This window comes from Pseudopipra pipra, chromosome 10 (genome assembly GCF_036250125.1).
Source record: "Pseudopipra pipra isolate bDixPip1 chromosome 10, bDixPip1.hap1, whole genome shotgun sequence".
In the NCBI taxonomy this organism is placed as follows: Eukaryota; Metazoa; Chordata; class Aves; order Passeriformes; family Pipridae; genus Pseudopipra; species Pseudopipra pipra.
The window spans coordinates 915,810-933,076 of record NC_087558.1 but is presented as its reverse complement, the minus strand read 5'-3'; the positions used below and the strand labels follow the sequence as shown (position 1 = coordinate 933,076).

The window sequence follows — 17,267 nt, the reverse complement described above, 5'->3', positions numbered from 1 at the left end:
GTAACTGAAGAGTAATGTAATCTCCCCTAAGATACCATAGCTAGTAAAGCAGGAGATACAGAGCTAACTTTACAATTAATGTTCCTATTTGACTCTCTAGGATGGATGCACTGTAGTTTTCACTAAGAATTTCTGACAGATTCTGCACAGGCTGGGGTACAGGCAGAGCTGTGTGAGGAGGTGGGATTTTTGGCTGATGTCAATGCAGTAAACTCAGGAGACACTTACTTTCATTAATGCAGGACCTGTACAGAGTCTTTGCCTTCTGCACTGCAGGGATGTCCTTGGTGCTGGGGGTGTCGAGGACATCTGAAACACAGACAGCAAGTGCGTGCTGATGGCTGAGCTGGGCTGGGAGTGCTGAGGGAAGGAGGGCACAGCCCTGAGGGGGATGGGAAATACTCTGTGCCAGCCCTAATGCCAGGGGGGCTTGGCCTTTCAAAAGCTGAGGGGGGAAAGCTCTGGAGGTTCAATGCCTTGTGATTACATCGGTCTGTGTTAATAAGCTGAGCATAGAGGAGTCAGAAGATACTCTGTGGGTCACCCTTGGGGAAACACAAATGCTCTGACTTCCCAGGGGCAGTTTTTAGGTGGCCAGGCTATCATGTGAAGGCACAGCTGGCAAAACCAGGAGATAGGTGAAGTAAAAAAAGGATGTTCAGTGTGGAGAGAGAGGTTTGGAGAGGGTTTCTTGAGTAGTAACTGACTTCTTTGACTCTGTTATTCTTGTCTGAAAAAGGGAATTGTGCACCATTTGACACTGTTGCATTTTGTGGAAAAAGAAATGTTTGCAAGTTTATGGTGTGACTGGTTGGGAAATGGCTTGCCTGTTCTTTGGGATTTCTGATGGAATAGAGCTATGCAGGGCATAGGGCTGCTGGGGAGCAGCTTCCAGCATTCCAGCTGGTGTGGGCACGGGCAGACCTCCTCCTCCTTCACCTGCCTGGCTGCTGTGTCAGTGCATGAGGGTCAGGGTAGGCATTTCAGTGGTTATAATAAGCAGATACCAGAAAGGGCAGGTCTGGTCAGCTCTGCCCCAGTGCCAGACACAGCAGCATAACTCCCACAGCCTTCTCCAAGCAAACAGTTTGGGGCACCGAACACAAAACCCCAAAATATCTGGTGGTATTTTCAGCTTTGCTAGAAAACCACAACTCCTTAGGATAACATGTAAAGGCAAAGAAGAAACTTTATGTGGTCCACAAACAAACCCCACTGACCTTTTAGAACGACCTCTAGTTCGTCTCTCAAAATGTCAAAGTTGCTATAACGGGAGCTGGTCTCGGGGATGACGTTCCTGCGCAGCCACCCCCCGCAGGCGAACTGGTAGAAGTCCCCGCAGGGCTGGGCACTGCGGTCCATGTTCTCCAGGATCCGGGCGGCTGCGGGACACACGCACAGGCAACAGTCACACACGGACAGGGGCGGTCACGGACAGGGAATGGTCACACACGGACAGGGAACGGTCACACACGGACAGGGGATGGTCACAGGGGATGGTCACCAGGGACACATGGACAGGGAACAGTCACACATGGACAGGGAATGGTCACCAGGGACACACGGACAGGGAACAGTCACACACGGACAGGGAACGGTCACTGGGGACACACAGACAGGGAACAGTCACACACAGACGGGACGGTCACACACGGACAGGGGACGGTCACACACGGACAGGGGATGGTCACACACAGACAGGAGACGGTCACACACGGACAGGGGACGGTCACACACGGACAGGGGACGGTCACACACGGACAGGGGACAGTCACACACGGACAGGGGACGGTCACACACGGACAGGGAACAGTCACACACGGACAGGGGACGGTCACACACGGACAGGGGATGGTCACACACGGACAGGGAACAGTCACACACGGACAGGGGACAGTCACACACGGACAGGGGACAGTCACACACAGACAGGGGACGGTCACCGGGGTGTGTGCTCGGAATGGGGAGCTCACAAATACATTCGGCTCAGAACAGGGGCAAGCCCACTGGACTGTTGCAGAGCAAAGACCAAGGAATGGCTGTTCTGTTCCTGACTGAGCACGGCCTCCACACTCTCTGACTGCCTGTGTTTGCTGAGGGGTGAATGAGTCGAGGGTGCTGCTCCCTGCAGTGGCCGCTCAGTTCTAAATGAACTGTAAATGTTTCATTGTCTGACTTACCCTTCTTTGTATTGAAGTGGGGTGAAAAGGGGCATTAAAGGCACAAGACATGGCAGAGGTAAAGCTGGAATTGTTTGAGTAGGATGTAGGCTCAACTGAATCCAGGTTATTTCAGTAAAATATTGACTTTGTTGGACCTTTTAAGTTCTTGTCAGGAAGGTTTTTCCGTTGATACTTTCCTGAAGCTGCACTCACTTTTTTTACTCCACATTTTACTCTAGAATTGATAGTGCCTCTTGCTGTCCCTGTTGACCCTCGTGAAGTGCCTTGTCCAGGACAACTGGTCACTGACCGATCATGACACCGGATTCGCCAGTGAAACCCAGTTCCTTGATGGGAGTTTCCCATCAGCTGCCCATAAACCTTCTGGGCTTTTTCTCTTTCCTATTCCTCTTCCACCCAGACTGTGGTCACTGGTTTACTCAGTTGCCTACCTGTACTGAAAATGTAAAGCCTTATCTCAATTACTTTTAATGATTAATTTTACTGTAGTACTCCAGTTGCTATTAAAGCAACAGTGCCAGTTGTTGCTCTAATAGCTTACAAATAAAGTAATATAACCTGTCATAACAACTGGTGACCTGGGGAGGATACAGGAGCAACACAATGTGCTTACCTAGGTGAAACAGGGGAGAGATCAAAATCCCCTGTGCTCACCAGGCATTTCTGATGTCTGAGCTCGGGGAAAGGGGCAGAGTGTCAGCTCAGCCAAAAAGTGCTCCAGTGTCCCATTCCATGGTGTGTGCTGTGCCACCCTGCAGGGGATGTCCCCCATCCATGGGTAACACCACCATGCTCTTACTGAGATTTTACCCTGCCTATGACCAGCTGACTTCTCATTACATTTTTATTGCTGGTCATTTATTGGAAGCTCTTCTCTCACATGCTCTATCAATATCTTCATTATTTTCCAGTGGTTAAATGCTGTTAAAGCTTTTAACAGAAGCAGAAAAGAGTGAAACCATTCTGCTCAATTAGTTTAGGCACTTCTTGCTAGCTCTTCATTTTACATTGTGCCTCATTTCTCCAAACTTTTCCTGCTTATCCTTTGGAGTTGGTTCATCACCACATAGTCTATCTGAACTCCTTTTTAGCAGACATGTATATTTAGCTGAAAATGAGCATACCCAGAGATGAAAAAAATCCAGTAGATAACTAAATTGATCATATTCCAAACCACAGCACGAGCTTCCATGGTGGGAGGAAAACACCTTGGAAGTGTCATGAAAAGACAGTGATGACCACCTGAAATAAATCCTATATTTAGAGCGTGCTGGTGACAGTGTGCAGTTCCTGAGCTTGGGACTGCCTTGGGGCTTCACCAACGGGGGGCTCCAGCAGGACTGAGGTGTGGGGACAACTCCCAGGGCTGCTCTGGCTCCTGTCTAAAATGAGGCTGAAACGAAGGAAAGAGCCCAGGGCTGAACTCCCCTGTGTTGCAGAGGGGCAGTGATGATGCAGAGGACCCGTGTAAGAGCCCCACGGTGCTCATGGCACGAGATAACACGGAGCCAGCCCATGATGCTGCTCATGGGAGGTACCGAGGCTGAGCAACAGGCAACGTGTTTGCTCAGTGGGGTGAGAGTTCAGTGCTGGGAAATGAGCCATGGTATGAGCTGCTGGGTTAGATCCCCTGGCAACCTCTGTGACGGGGCCACAGCCTCTGTGAACTTGGTAGCCAAGTTATTCCACAGGGGTGGAGAACGAAAAAGGAATGAACGACTGCCCCAAGGTCACACCCAGAGAGGGATTTCAGAGGCCGCGTCTTCAGAAGCTGCCCAGAAAAACACACCATGAAAAAAGAGCCCTGTTACAGATAGAGCAGGTGATCCCACCTTGGCAGAGCAGGGCTCTCCTCCCGCCGTGGAGAGAACTCTGCAAGGGCATGATGGAAAATGGCTTGAAAGGAGAAGGCAGAGCTGGCACAGAGCCCCTGTGAAATACATGTTGGCACAGCCAGATAAATGCTCCCTTCTCTTGAGAAGTGAGAGAGAGGGGCTCCTCCTGAGCCTAGGAATGAGGTGGAGGGAGTGTTATAAAGAGAGTGGGGACATTTAATGGCTTTAAGCTGAAAGAGGGTTTCATCTTAAGAGCTGAAAGATTGCCCAGAGAAGCTGTGGCTGCCCCATCCCTGGGAGTGTCCAAGGCCAGGTTGGGCAGGGCTTGGAGCAGCCTGGGCTAGTGGAAGGTGTCCCTGCCAACCTAAACCATTCTGTGATTCTGTCATTCTGTGATCTAGAAGTAAATTAGGCAAAAAAACCCCAAAACAGTGTGAATTGATGTGGAGAAGAAAACAGGCCAAGAGAACTAGAGGTGAGGGGAAAGGGAGAGCCCAGATAACAACCCCTTCCCCTCCTACAAGAGGATACATAGCATGGAAGTCTGCATTTCCCTGGGGCATTCTCTAGCAGTTCTCTAGCAGAGTTCAGATCAGCAGGTAAATGAAGAATTTTTATGCAGTTGTTACTGAAGGATGAAGTTAAGCTTGTCAGACTATAAAATTTGTAATTTTTTGGACATGAAGGATGATTTTGTAAGATCTGACAGTTCCACAGCACAAGATTTTACTTTTGTAGGAGAACTATGCTAAGAAAATCATGTGGGGTAGCAGATGCCATGCCTGCATGTGCCATACTTGTCTGCAGAGAAGTGGAACATTCCACAGTAGCAATTTTGCTTAAAAAGACATAAAATAATTTAAAAGGTATGTATTTCCATTCTTACCTGCTTTTATGCAGTCTGCTGTCTTGCAAACCCCATCTAAAAGAGAATACAATCATATTCTTAATTCTTTACTGAATGTCAATATAATCAAACCTACTGTAAATATTTTCATTGACAGTCAATTTAACTGCAGTGTACAGTAAGATAAATATGAATGGACACTTTACACTCAGTAAGGGAATATTTATAGGATCAGGCTCTAAAAATACCATCATCTTCATCCCTTTAGGGTCATTCAGTGCTAGTCAGTCATCATGTGGAATTTTTGTGGTCATCAGAGGAAAATGTCCTATCAATCAATTGGAGGTGGGCAAAATGCTATTTTTAAAACAGAAATTCAGAGAAAAATAGCACATGGACTGGAGACAGTTGCAAAGTCAGTTTGAACGTAGCAATACCTTACAGTGACAAAAGGATCTGGGGGGAATTGTACGAAAATTCTGAGACATTCACTCTGAAGTCCTCTAAACAAAAAACAAGGTTCAGGAACATGAAAATGTTTCCTTTTGAGTCTTTAGAAATAAAACTTTTTTTATTTTTCATTTCAGAATGACATTTTTCCATTCCATAATTGAACTAGACCTCAATAAAAAGTTTAAACAAAATTATTAAGTAATTTAAAATGAAACAAAACCCTTAATTCCCTATATAAGGAAACATTCTAGTTTGACCCCAAATGGAAATTTTAGCTTCTCTGTATTGTCTTTTCCAAAGCTTGTCAGGGTATTTACCCCTGAATGGAAGTACTTTCCAGTGTTTTGCTCTGGCTGCTGAAGCACAAACCCTCTCAGGATCACTACACTCACTGAGAGTCCCTGCTGCAACAGCCTGCAAAAGGAAAAATAGGATTTTCCTACATCTCCAGGAACATGAAGGGAGCCCTGGAGTTTGTTTTCTTCCCCAGTGTTGTAACTGGTGGGGTTTTGCTTACTGAGGCATTAATTACAAACAGAAATATTCCCCAGAACAAGCAGATGGTTTGTGTTTACCACAACTTTGCACGAACAAATGAACTTACCGCGAGTCCTGGTTGGAAAGAAGCAGTTCCAAGCTTTACATTTCAGATAACATCTCAAACCCCCTCGTGCCCCCCGTGCCTGCCCCCCGGGGGTGCCGCGCACTCACCGTCGTAGGTGGCGTACAGGACGGTCATGGTGACGGCCACGATGGCCAACAGCGCTGCCACCACGGCCAGCCCCACCTCCAGGCCGCTCCAGCGCCCCTTCTTCTTCGGCTTGGGAGCGCTCATTTCAGTGATATCCAGCTGGCTTTCTGACTTGCCCATAACCCACTCTGCAAAGGAGAAGGGAATATTCCTGAGCACCCACACTGAGCCACACGTTTGGAACCGGCTCCTCAGCGACACGGCACCAAAGATGCTTTCTAGGTGAGTTTTCAGATTCTTTGTAGCGCTGCTGGATTGTCAGTCAGGAACTGTGGAATCCTGCCCTGCTGCCAGGCCCGTGCACACCCCCACCCCCACAACGTACCACGCACTCCCTGTCATTGATGGAGAGCAGCACGGGGATGTTCCTTCCCGTGGAGGAGCTTCCTTCACACCAGAGAGAAGAGGAAGGCCAACAAACCAAAAGCTGTTTTGAAAATTTACCCGTGAGGTTTAATCTGGTGTGAAGGTACAGGAGTTCACAAGCAAGTGAAAAGCAAGTCTCTCTGCTTGAATAAAAATTAACTTAATCTGCCAATTACTTATCTAATGCCAAAGGTCAAAATATGCCATTGTGCTTGGCTGTCATTTCTTAAAATATTATGTAAGCAGTTCTTGACTACAGCTCTACAGCTGGCTCTAAAAATAGAAAAAAAACTCAGGCTCTGCTGGGAGCCTGTCAAATTCACACTGAAGATAGTGAGTCTTCACAGCAATTTTTAAAGAACTGCAACCAGGCCTGTCTTTTGAGGTTAGAGCTGTGTGAAACAGGAGTCACGCAACGCTGGTGACAGTGGGAACAGGCTCGGGCTCACGGGGGGAACTCAGGCAGTACAATTTACGGTTGTATTTCTTTTGCTCCTTAGAGGTAACTGGGCCACCTTTGCAGTGCTGCTGGTGGCAGGTCTGAGTTCCCTCCAGGGCCAGAGTTCCCTCCACCGACAGAGATCCCAATTCCTACACGTACAGCAATGTATTTCTCAGTATTTCACAGTGGAAACTTGTGGCATTTCCTGGGGCTCTTTACATCCAAAACAGAGCACACACCCTTCCCATTCGCTGGGGCAGATAATGGGAACACCCACATTCACCAGACCCCTCACACAAAGGTCACCCTTCAGTACAGCATTTCCCTTTTCTAAGTCAGAGAGGGACCCTTCTCAGTCTCTGCATCCATTCCAGTCCAAGAATTGAACTTCAGTATTTTAAACTAGTTTGCTGTATTGCTGACTTCTGTTCATCTTAGTCTCCTCAAACTGCAGCAGTCTGTCACATAACCCAGTCTGTGCTTTTCATCTGGACCCCCTGTTTCCCTCACACTGTTCCTCTAAATGAAAAAAGAGACCATTTTACTTCCCTTTAAAGTGTCTTGTCTCCCCTTCTGTCACTACTCCTGGGACATCAGGATGCAGGAGGTGACTGGCAGTGCCAGAATCGCAGCTCTTCCATGGCTCAGGAGGCTGGAATCCTGCAAGGTCTGCCCAGCCTGTGTCTTTCAACACCTACAGGCACCAGTACAACTGCTTTCACGTGCCTCATGAGTTGCTGTTTTTCTCTGATGAGTAGGTTTTTTGGTCAAATGAGACAGTGGTTTGTGAGGCACAGGACTGAAATCCCACAGAACCAGGTAAAGGAGTGAGAAATCTGCCCTGCATTAACTGCAAGATAAAAGTTCATAGATAATAAAAAAGCAAATTAACTATTATCCCTTTCTCACTTTCAGTCATGTTAAGCAGCAAAAAAAGCTATTTACATGGTCTAAATACCGACCAGTCGCCAGAATCCCCTGAATACCTGGAGCCTCATTTAAGCAACGATGCTTATCTCCTGACTCGGGGGTGACTGAGCACTGAGAACACAGCTCAGTAGAGCAGCAGGAAACACTGCACCTTTCATGTGCGAATACGTCCCTTGCAGTCAGCTAAGTTTTTCCAAGTGAGCTAATCTTTCTGTCCCTGCAGGACTCTTCCTCGCGTCCTAGGCGTCTGACTAATTTTTACTTGTAGTTATTTAAGGAGTTGGTCCCATCTGCATTAACGAACACCAGGTAAAAGCTGCTTTATGTGCTAACTGCAAGCACAGCGAAAGTGTAGGAGTAATTTAAGCAGATACAAGCCTTGGTATTGTATTTTTCTTACACTTCTCTTAGTGCTTCTGTGATTCCCCTTTGCTCTGCCTACTAAAGCTTAGACACCGCAGAGAGCTGACGATATTTTGATTGATCCTGATCTAGGAGGTACGGGGAGTTAATTAATGCGTTATCTTTTGGTTTTGGGATGGGCACGTTGAAAATCGGCTTGTGGCTTACTTGGTTCCCAGCGTTCGCTTCTACAGAAAATGCAGCGCGTCACGAGAATACTTTTTTTTCTCGCTAAGTTGTGCCGCCTGTCCCGTGCAGATAGATGGGCTACGGCGGGGCAGCGCCGGGGGCAGCCCCTCGGGGGATGCACCTCTCCCGGCACAGCCCCGGCGTAGCCCCGGAGCCCGGGCCAGCCCCGGAGCCCGCAGAGCCCCGGCCCCGCGGGGAGGTGCGTGGGGCCGGGCCGGGCCGCCCAGGGCGGGGAGGGCTCTCGGCTGCAGCGTCCCGCGGGCTCGGGGCGCTGCTGCGGACCCCGCGTCCGGCTCGGGGTGCCCCGCGCTGGGGCTGCCGGCTCGGGGAGCCGCGCGGGGACTCGTCCGTCCGTCCGTCCGTCCGCCCGCCCCGCTCCCGCAGCCCCGTCCCCGCACTCACCCGCTGCGCTCGCAGGGCTCCGGCCGCGGGGCCGCCACGCACATCCCCGGGCGGCGCCGGGCGGAGGCGGCGGGTCTGCGCCCGCGGGTCCCGGGGGAAGGCGGCGCGGGGTTAGGTTTAGGCTCGGGCTTAGGCTCGGGCTTAGGCTAGCGAGGCTGTGCCGGGCGGCCCCCGGCCGCGGGGCGCCCGCATGGCCGGGACATCCGCGCCCGGGGCGCTCCCGCTGCCCGCGCCCGCCGAGCCGAGCCGATCAAAGGAGCCCTTGTCCGCCGGCCCAGCAGTTCTCTGGGTGACCTGAAGGCTTCTTCCTCTTCGCGATCATAAAAATGGGATGGGGCAGGAAACAAACAAACAACCCCCCCGCCCCGCCGAGCCGCGCTCAGCACCTCGCCGAGCCGCCCCCGGGGCAGCGGCCAGGGCAGGGCGGGGGAGCGCGGGGTCCGAGCCCCCGCAGCGGCGGTACCTGCGCGCCCGCCCCGCCCGCTCATCGCTCCCCGCCCGGAGCCGCGCCGGGATGCGCGCGGAGGGTTGGCGGCTGCACGGCTGCACGGCTCGGTGCCCGCTTCCATGCGCACCCATCGCCTTTGTCAGATTAACGCAGTCACGTACTGCTCTGCAGGATCTCATGTCCTCATTCACCGAGTGGTTTCTCCTCGGGAGGGAGACAGCTGGGACTTCTTGCGCGGAGAAGCAGCTCTCAGCTCTGTCGTAAGATTTCTTAACCAACCGAGTACCAAGAGATACTTGTTTCGTTCTTACAAAGTTTCATTGTAATTAATTTTCATTTTTACTAATAGACTGGCAAACATCAGAAGCAGCAACTCTTGCCATCGTTCCTCTCGCTCACACCAGGCACCACGCTCACTTCTGCTGCCTTCCTAAAAGCACCTTTATTACCTCTGAGACAGACATGGCAGCTGGAATTTCTGAAAGCTTTTGTTCCCAGCTACACACACGAAAACGTCTGTGGCTTGAGAGGGGCGATTTCCTCTCCAAGAAAAGTGGAAACTGAATCCCAACTTCTTTATGGAACTGCCCTGTGAGTGATCCACAGGGCAGATGGAATGGAGAGGGGAGGCTGATAACTGAGCATTGGCTGTAGAAATGAAGCACTTTTGCAAAATGAACCTCTGAAGAAGGAGGTTTTACTCACCAAAATGACAATAGAAGTCTAAAAAAAAGGGCAAGAATAATGTTTCAAACAAAAAGAGAACAAAAATACTGTATTTTCTTACAGAGAAGAGTGGGGGAAATGCTGATTATATCTTTTCCAGGATCAGTGTTCTAATTAATATAAATGTCTCATTTTCAACCTTCGCGGCATTAATTCTTGCACAGTTCCAGTCCGGTTCCTGGAACAAGCCTTGTGCTCCTGCAGGTCACTCCTGAAATTACCTGGTGCCTTAAACAACAGCAAATCTCACCAGGCAATGTAAGAATAGAGGAGTCATTAAAAATACATGTGATTTTGTAACCAGCTGCCTATAGCACAGCCTTAACTGCAACCAAGCTCGGGAAGCAGAGGGTGATGTGTGATCAGACTGAACTAAAATGGCAGAAAAGGATTTGTTTTAAAAATTTTATGTGAACCAAAAAAGCAGAACTGCCTAATTCACCACAAAGAGAGAGAAAAGGAACAAACTCATCTGGAAATCTGTAAATAGCCCGAAGAGAACTGACGTACCTGTGAGAGACTTTCCACTCTTGTAGAACCTCGTGCTTGGAAAGAGGGAGCAGACCTTGGTGTATGCCCAGGCCACGAGAGGTGTGATCTGTGAGTCAAGTGCTGGCATTTCTGTTTGGGCCTTTCATAGGGAGAACTCCCACAAAGTCAACAGTGTGATATCCTTCTTAAGAAAAATGTTATCACTGCTCCCGTGGGCAAGCAGAGGCAAGGACTGTAGTAGGAGACAATAGTGAGGTGGGGTCGGTCTCTTCTCCCAGATAACAAGTGATAGGACAAGAGGAAATGGCTCAGATTCTTCCAGAGGAGCTTTAAGTTGGATATTAGGGAACATTTCTTCAAAGAGATGGTTGTCCAGCCCTGGCACAGCTGCCCAGGGCAGTGGTGGAGTCCCCATCCCTGGAGGGATTTAAAGGTGGATGTGGCACTTGGGGACATGGGTCAGAGGTGGCCTTGGCAGTACTGGGGAATGGCTGGACTTGGTGACCTTAGAGGGCTTTTCCAACCTTATAATTTTAGGGATGAGAGACCTGAGGTTTCATTCTCTTACCAGCTCACATTGGGCTGGTGTTGAATCCAGTTAAACACCCAGTGTTTGCTTCTCTCTTAATCACCTTCCCCTGACTCTGATTTCACCAAGATAAGAAACACAAAACCAAACCAGCAACAGAAAGTTCACCCCAGAATTGAAAGAAAGAATGAAACCCTCACATTTAGAGATAAGAATAAATAGTTTGTCCTTATAACCTTCCTTTGGTGTTCTACACTCAAGTGATCCTGCTGCTTGCAGTGAGAAAGAGCAGGATAAGTGTCTCCAGGTTCATCCTTTAGGGACAAGTTTGGTGGGATCTGGCACTGCTGATCCCTGGACTCCTGATGGACAACCACCAGGTTGAAACAAATATATGGTAAATTTACAGAACCAAATAACACTCAGCATACAATTTAGAGAATCAGATAATGGGCAAAAAGAGTTAATGAAAGAGCATACGGTCATTAAATCGGTGTCCTTGAAAAAGAAAGGTGTCCTCTCAATGCTAATTAATCTGAGGGGAGATAGCAGCACTATCCCTTAGCAGTACTGTCCCTTAAAAATCTGGCTAGGGAAGGAAGCTTCTCCAAAAACTGCACCCACAGGTAGATAGGGAAACATAAAAAAATGGGTGCACTGATCAGCCATCAGAAAAACAAGCGGTGTCACAACAGCTCAGCTGGAATTCTCCATGGAGTGAAGAAAAGCCAGACCCATTCAATACTGTCTTCTCCAGTTGGTCCAAACTGACCACAGCAAAATGTTAATCCCAGAATGACTTTGGGATGGCATTTGGGACATTAGGACTCATTTACACTCCTGTGAAACCACCTGGATGATACTTGTATTTCCTTTCAGAGAAGCTCACTTTCCAAAGCAGCAAAGCCAAGGTGCAAGGAACCAACAGCAGCCAAGAGGATGCTGCCTGTGTGTGTGACTGCTCACCTCAGTGCTGCTCATCTCCTGCCCACCACAGCCTGTGTCACAGGCAGAGGGGAGTGGAGAACCTGCTGCCTTCCCTCCCTGCATGTGTGTGTTCAGTGCAGCTGGGCTGGGAGAGACAGTTGAGGTGTTAAAGTCTGAGCAGCCTGAGTGTTTCCTCACTGGGTTATGGGTTTGTTCCTCAATAAGTTTGTACTGAATCCAGGCGTGGGTAATTCCTCATTCAGGAAGGTAAACAGTCTGGGTCTCAGAATCCTTATTTCAGTGCCTAAATTATTCAGGTCTAATTGTATTGTGTTCCAAGGCTTTGTCTTTGTTAGGTGAGGGCCTCGAAGTGCAACTGATCTGCAGGTGTTTGCAAGCCTGATAAAACCCTGGGCTGAAAAGCTGCTTTTTATTTTTCTTTTGGCTGTTTCTGAGCTTGCCTGAGAGCCACACACGAGGCTGCAGTTAACAGTGGCTAACAGGCCCCCTGGGGTCCTGAACTTCTGTGCACCCATGCAGGGAGTCATCCTTGTAAGTGGTACTGGGAAGACAGTGGGTGTGTTTTGTGGAAGAAACGGGTAAAAGTGGAAGTGGTGTGAAACTGCCCGTGCCATATGCAGATGGCAGGAGAGCTGGTAATGGTGTGAACACAGAGACCAGAGGTAGGAGAGTTCAGAAGCATTAACCACAGGGCTTCCTGCACAGTGCAAACACGAGGATGAAAGCTTAGTCACACTCCTCTGGTTAACTGAAAACCACAGTGAGCAGAAACACAGAGAGGCCTTTACTCCAGCAACAACTGGAGCAGAAACTACCAGGGACATGCAAAATCCAAGGAGTCAACCCCCTGCTGTGTTTCCAAGCAGCTGTCTGCACTGGGGCCCTGCAGCTCCAGGGATCCACAGCTGTTGGCATCACCCCAAAAGCCTGCACTCTGTGTTTTGTTGGTGCCATCATCATCCTCATCACTCTTAGGCCTTGTGTCCAGTGATTTCCAGGGTGCCTTTATTGCAGAGGTGGATGTTGCCCACGAGCCTCGTGGTTGGGCAGTGGAGGCTGTGGGAGGCTGGGCAGGTGTGGGAGCAGTGGGATGACCATGTGGGATGTGTTTGGAGTGGCTTTGGGATAGGAAATGCCAGAGAGTTGGGAGCAACACTGATCAAAGAGTGAGCCAGGGGCAGGAGGTGCATGGGGACCCCAAATGTGAGAGGATGTTGATTAGGAGCTTGTGCAGTCTATGCTCTGTGTGTCTCCTGGCTCAGTGACAGCAGCTGGATTCCACTAAGGAACAAGATTAGGGCTGATAATGTGTTGGACTGCGGCGCTGTTTGAAGCTGAATCATAATGCCTGGTGTGTCTGCACGAGATAATTAAAGTTGACAAACAAAGGAGCACAGGTTTTTGGATCAACGGGAGGGTTTACAGATGACTAGTCCAGGGGTTGTTATTTGAGCAGCTTTGCTCAGTTCTGCACAGCACTTCACATGGATGCCACCATCATGGCATATTCTGAGAGCATCAGAGTAGCCCTGAGTGCTGCAGCAAATGCCTTTGTGATGTGTTTCTAATACTGGTGTTTTTAAAAAGGTAGAGAGTATGGCAGAATCTGGCAGCTGGCAGGAGGGGTTGGTTATCACTGAAAGGATAGGGAGAGCATTACAGAGTAAAATATGTCCCAGAGCTACCCCTGGCACTGCCAGCCCTAAGGATAAGGGGATTGCAGCCCTACTCCCTGCCTTGTCGTTTCATTGTTAGATAATGAGAGGAACATCACCCATTTTCTCAACAATAGAATAATCTTCCTTTTCACTGTCAAGTATCAGACTGTTGAGTCTTTTTGTTGTTTGCAGTGAAGGTGCATTGAGTGATTGGAGTTCAGTGTCTTTACCTCTGGTGCACAAATTGAAGCATCCTGTCCCTGTTGTTGAGAACATCCCATTATTTATAACTCCATCCAAGCCCCGGGGCACAGCAGTGTGTGAGAGCACTGGGTGAATACACCCCCCCAGGTGGCTCTGGTGTGTTGAGCACCTCAGATGGCTGGTGGCTGAGGAGGCTGTTCCAGCAGAGAGAGACTCTTCAAGAGCAGAGCCTGACGTGTGTGTTCCCAGCAGGCTGCAGGAGTGTCCAGAGTGCACAGCCACTGCTCAGGTTACGCTGTGCCAAAGGGTGGGATTCTTTTCAGTGCCATATTCTGTTAAAAAAAGGAGCCATTGATGGACTCCCAGCCTGATCCACATGCTCAGCACTACAGGCCGTGTTTGCTGGGAGTGCTGAGTACAGTTACATCAGGAAGACTATAAAGGCTGGAAGGTATTCAAAACAGAGGAAAGAAACATCTCAATTTAAGATGACAGATTAAAAATATCCCTAAGTAATGTCTGGGTCGCTGGAAAACAACCAACCACAACTTAACAAAGCAGGAGGTGGTACCACCTTGCCTGGCAAAGTGGCAAATAAACTGCATTTTTTGGTTCTTTCTCACTGCTGGCACCCAAAGAGGGAGTTTCTTTTCACCATCCAAATGACATCAGCAAGAAAAATAAGTTGTGTTTCAATGTCACAGATTAGCTGGCTCCATGGCCCTGCACAATGAGATCATTTGAACCAAGTCCATGACTTAAATGTCTCTTTTCGGTCTTTTTTAATCTGAAATGTCAAACTACACGGCTTTTATAACATGAGTACTGTATGGAGAATGGGGAGGAAAAAATGCTGACTCTGGACTGTCAGAACCCAGGGAGAGCTGTCCTGTTCCAACCCATCCTTCTAGGTCACACCAAGTAGTAGATCTGGGACAGAAAACCAACAGGGTTTCCTAATGTTTCCCATTAGCTTTTCTGTGTTAAAATGTGAAAGGGCAAAGCTGTGTGAACGTGAAAATGGGAAAGCAGATCTTCACTGACTGTCTCAGTGAGGAACTGTCCTGCCCTCCCTCGGGCCTGTGGCAAAGCTGGTGGTGCCTCAGTGGTGAGAGCAGAGGCAGGACGTGGCTGTGCTGGGACACGGGCCCTGGCTGGGGACTGTGCTCCCTGCGTTTGGCTGCGGTGCCTGAGCACACTCCCAGGGAAGCAGCTGTGGGAAAGCTGACTCCTCTGTGTTCAGCTGACAGGGGACAGCACACCTGAGCTGGGGAATCCCATCCCTGCAGGGCCTGGCTGTGGCTCCTGGAGAGCAGGGAGAGCTGCTCCCGCTCCTTTGGGAAGGAGAAGGGGCACGGCACCGGCATCCTGGCACCTTCATTCCTGTGCCCCTGGCCCAGGTTCCTCACACAGTGCCAGCAGTGTCTGCCCCTTTGTCCCAGTGCTCTTCCTCCCTGCTCAGTGTTTTCCCACTGCCACTCACTGTCCCCACAATTTCCCTTTGCCTTCCCTCTGCCCCTGTCTTTGCTTCTCTTTTCCTGTTGGCTCTGTCCTTTTCTGCTCGTCTCTGTTTCACTGAGGCTGTTTGTGTGAGGAGGATCAAATAATTGCAGGGTTAAAGCAGACCCTTGAACTCGCAGTGTTTAATGGGTTTGTAATTAGGCCATGTATCCCTGTGAGAATGGGCAGTCTGGGAATTTGCCAGGATTTACAGGGGGATTTAGTAGCCTACTAAGAGTTTCCAGACCTATTAAATTCCCTAAGAAGTTTTAAAGACACCACCAGTTTTGGCAGGGAACTAGGACGTCTCTAAATACACATAAAACTGAGAGATGAGAAGTAGAAAAATAGTTATTTTGTAGAGAACAAGGAAAAGTTTCAAAGATTTTATCATTTAAAGTGCAGAAATAGATGTTCAAAATTATCTTGGTAACACATGCCTGGCTTAGAGCATATGATGTGTTTTCACTGAGAATTTATATTTACATATTTGCTGAGAGGTGAATATTAAAATACACGTTAGCCAGGCACTGTGCATGCAATGTACAGTAGGTATATGTGACTACTGCTCCTTTCTGATCCTGGAACATATAATTGTGTTTAAAAAGTGGTGAAGTCTCTCCTTTCCTCCATTCTACCTGTTTGCCATTTGTAAGGGTCTGTGGCACCACACTGTTCGTGTGTTTTGGGGAGATCAGTGTCTGTTAAATGCCAGGTGATTTTATTGTGGAGTCCTGGTTTATTCTTACTCAAAACTCAGACAAGTACAAACTTCTGTTGTTTACTTTTCAGAGAGGAAGGGAAAATTACACATAACCTAAAAATACTTTCCTCCCCCTACTCCGTGTCTCAATGCCTTGGAATAAGCTTTGGTCTTGGACAGAGTGGAGGGTAGGAAAAGACAGAAAACAAGTGGGCAGTTTTGTCACAGTAGCACAGAACTGCTGGTTTTGCTTCCAGGTTAAAGAAATCCAAACCATAATTAGCATTCTTTTCTCTGTTTAGTGACTACCCTGAAAAAGGACCACTAAAAATTAGTCCACTTACCTGTGCAGCACAGTGAGTGTAGAACTGTGTGTAAAGTTGACCCGTTCGGATCCAGTTTTGGATCAGCAGTGGGTTTGACTTGTGAAATTTGAGTCCAAGCTCAAATTCAGATTTTCTCGTAGCTGTGATGTGTATCAGCATCTCTCAGACTGGTTTGGATCCATGTCCATATCTCCTGACTGCAGCAGTCCAACTGTACTTGCTCATGCCAAATTGGTTCATTCCTGTGAAAAGTTTTGAAGTTGCAGTGAGTTTAAGTCTTGTTTAAATACAGGGAGATAAATTCAGCTGCTTCCATAACCACTGCAACATCACTGATGGCATCCCCACTACTGAAAACACTTGCTTCTGAAAGTGCTGACTTTGAGAGGAGTGGGATAATGCCAGAGTCTTCCTTGGGCCTAATAGTTTGGGGTTTATCTCTGTCAAGTGGTACAATGACCTTTGATTGTTGTTATTACACAAGCTCAGAGTAGCTGTCCCCTGCAGGTACAGTAATTCCAGGCAGTCCTTGGCTTTGCACTGTATTTATGCCACTGATACCCAGCTCAGACCGCAGAGTTTGCCTTTCTGTGACAGCAGCAGGGGCTGATAGTTCCGCGTGTCATGCTGTGAGTTCTTAAAATATGATCAAAACTACCAGTCTGAAGAGCTTCTGGAAAACAAATTTGCAGTTTCAACATCAAGCACAAACTGTCCCTTCCTCCCTCCTCACGGAATCAGCTTTTGAAAGGCTGCAGAACAAGGAGGGCTGAAGGTTGCCAGCAGCTCCAGGCAGGGTGGTGACCCCCGGCTGGGAGCAGCCCAGGGACAGGGAGGCTCTGCCTGAGGCACCGAGCCCACTGCACAGGGGTTGTTGTCCCCTCTCACTCAGGGAGATGAAGAGATGGCCATGGAGGTCTCTGCTTCTTCACT

The 17,267-nt window shown here is 48.8% G+C and overlaps 1 protein-coding gene and 1 long non-coding RNA gene across 4 annotated transcripts in view; one reads left to right on the top strand and one right to left on the bottom strand.

Moving 5' to 3' along the window:
- The window catches only part of MME (membrane metalloendopeptidase), a 30,451-nt gene extending 21,201 nt beyond the window's left edge, over window positions 1-9,250 (bottom strand). The window contains exons 1-5 of one of the 3 annotated variants that reach the window (XM_064665679.1): window positions 8,801-9,250; window positions 6,030-6,197; window positions 4,905-4,940; window positions 1,221-1,382; window positions 229-309 (exon numbers count right to left, since the gene is read on the bottom strand). In XM_064665679.1, the coding sequence (XP_064521749.1) occupies window positions 229-309; window positions 1,221-1,382; window positions 4,905-4,940; window positions 6,030-6,189 (439 nt within the window). In that variant the 5' untranslated portion in view covers window positions 6,190-6,197; window positions 8,801-9,250. Of the gene's footprint in view, window positions 1-228; window positions 310-1,220; window positions 1,383-4,904; window positions 4,941-6,029; window positions 6,198-6,394; window positions 6,576-8,800 lie in introns of those variants that run through there. The other 2 variants (XM_064665678.1, XM_064665680.1) reach the window with 2 other exon arrangements.
- LOC135419373 (uncharacterized) overlaps window positions 1-17,267 on the top strand; it is a 62,779-nt gene that overhangs the window by 22,253 nt on the left and 23,259 nt on the right. The gene's annotated exons all lie outside the window — the stretch shown is intronic.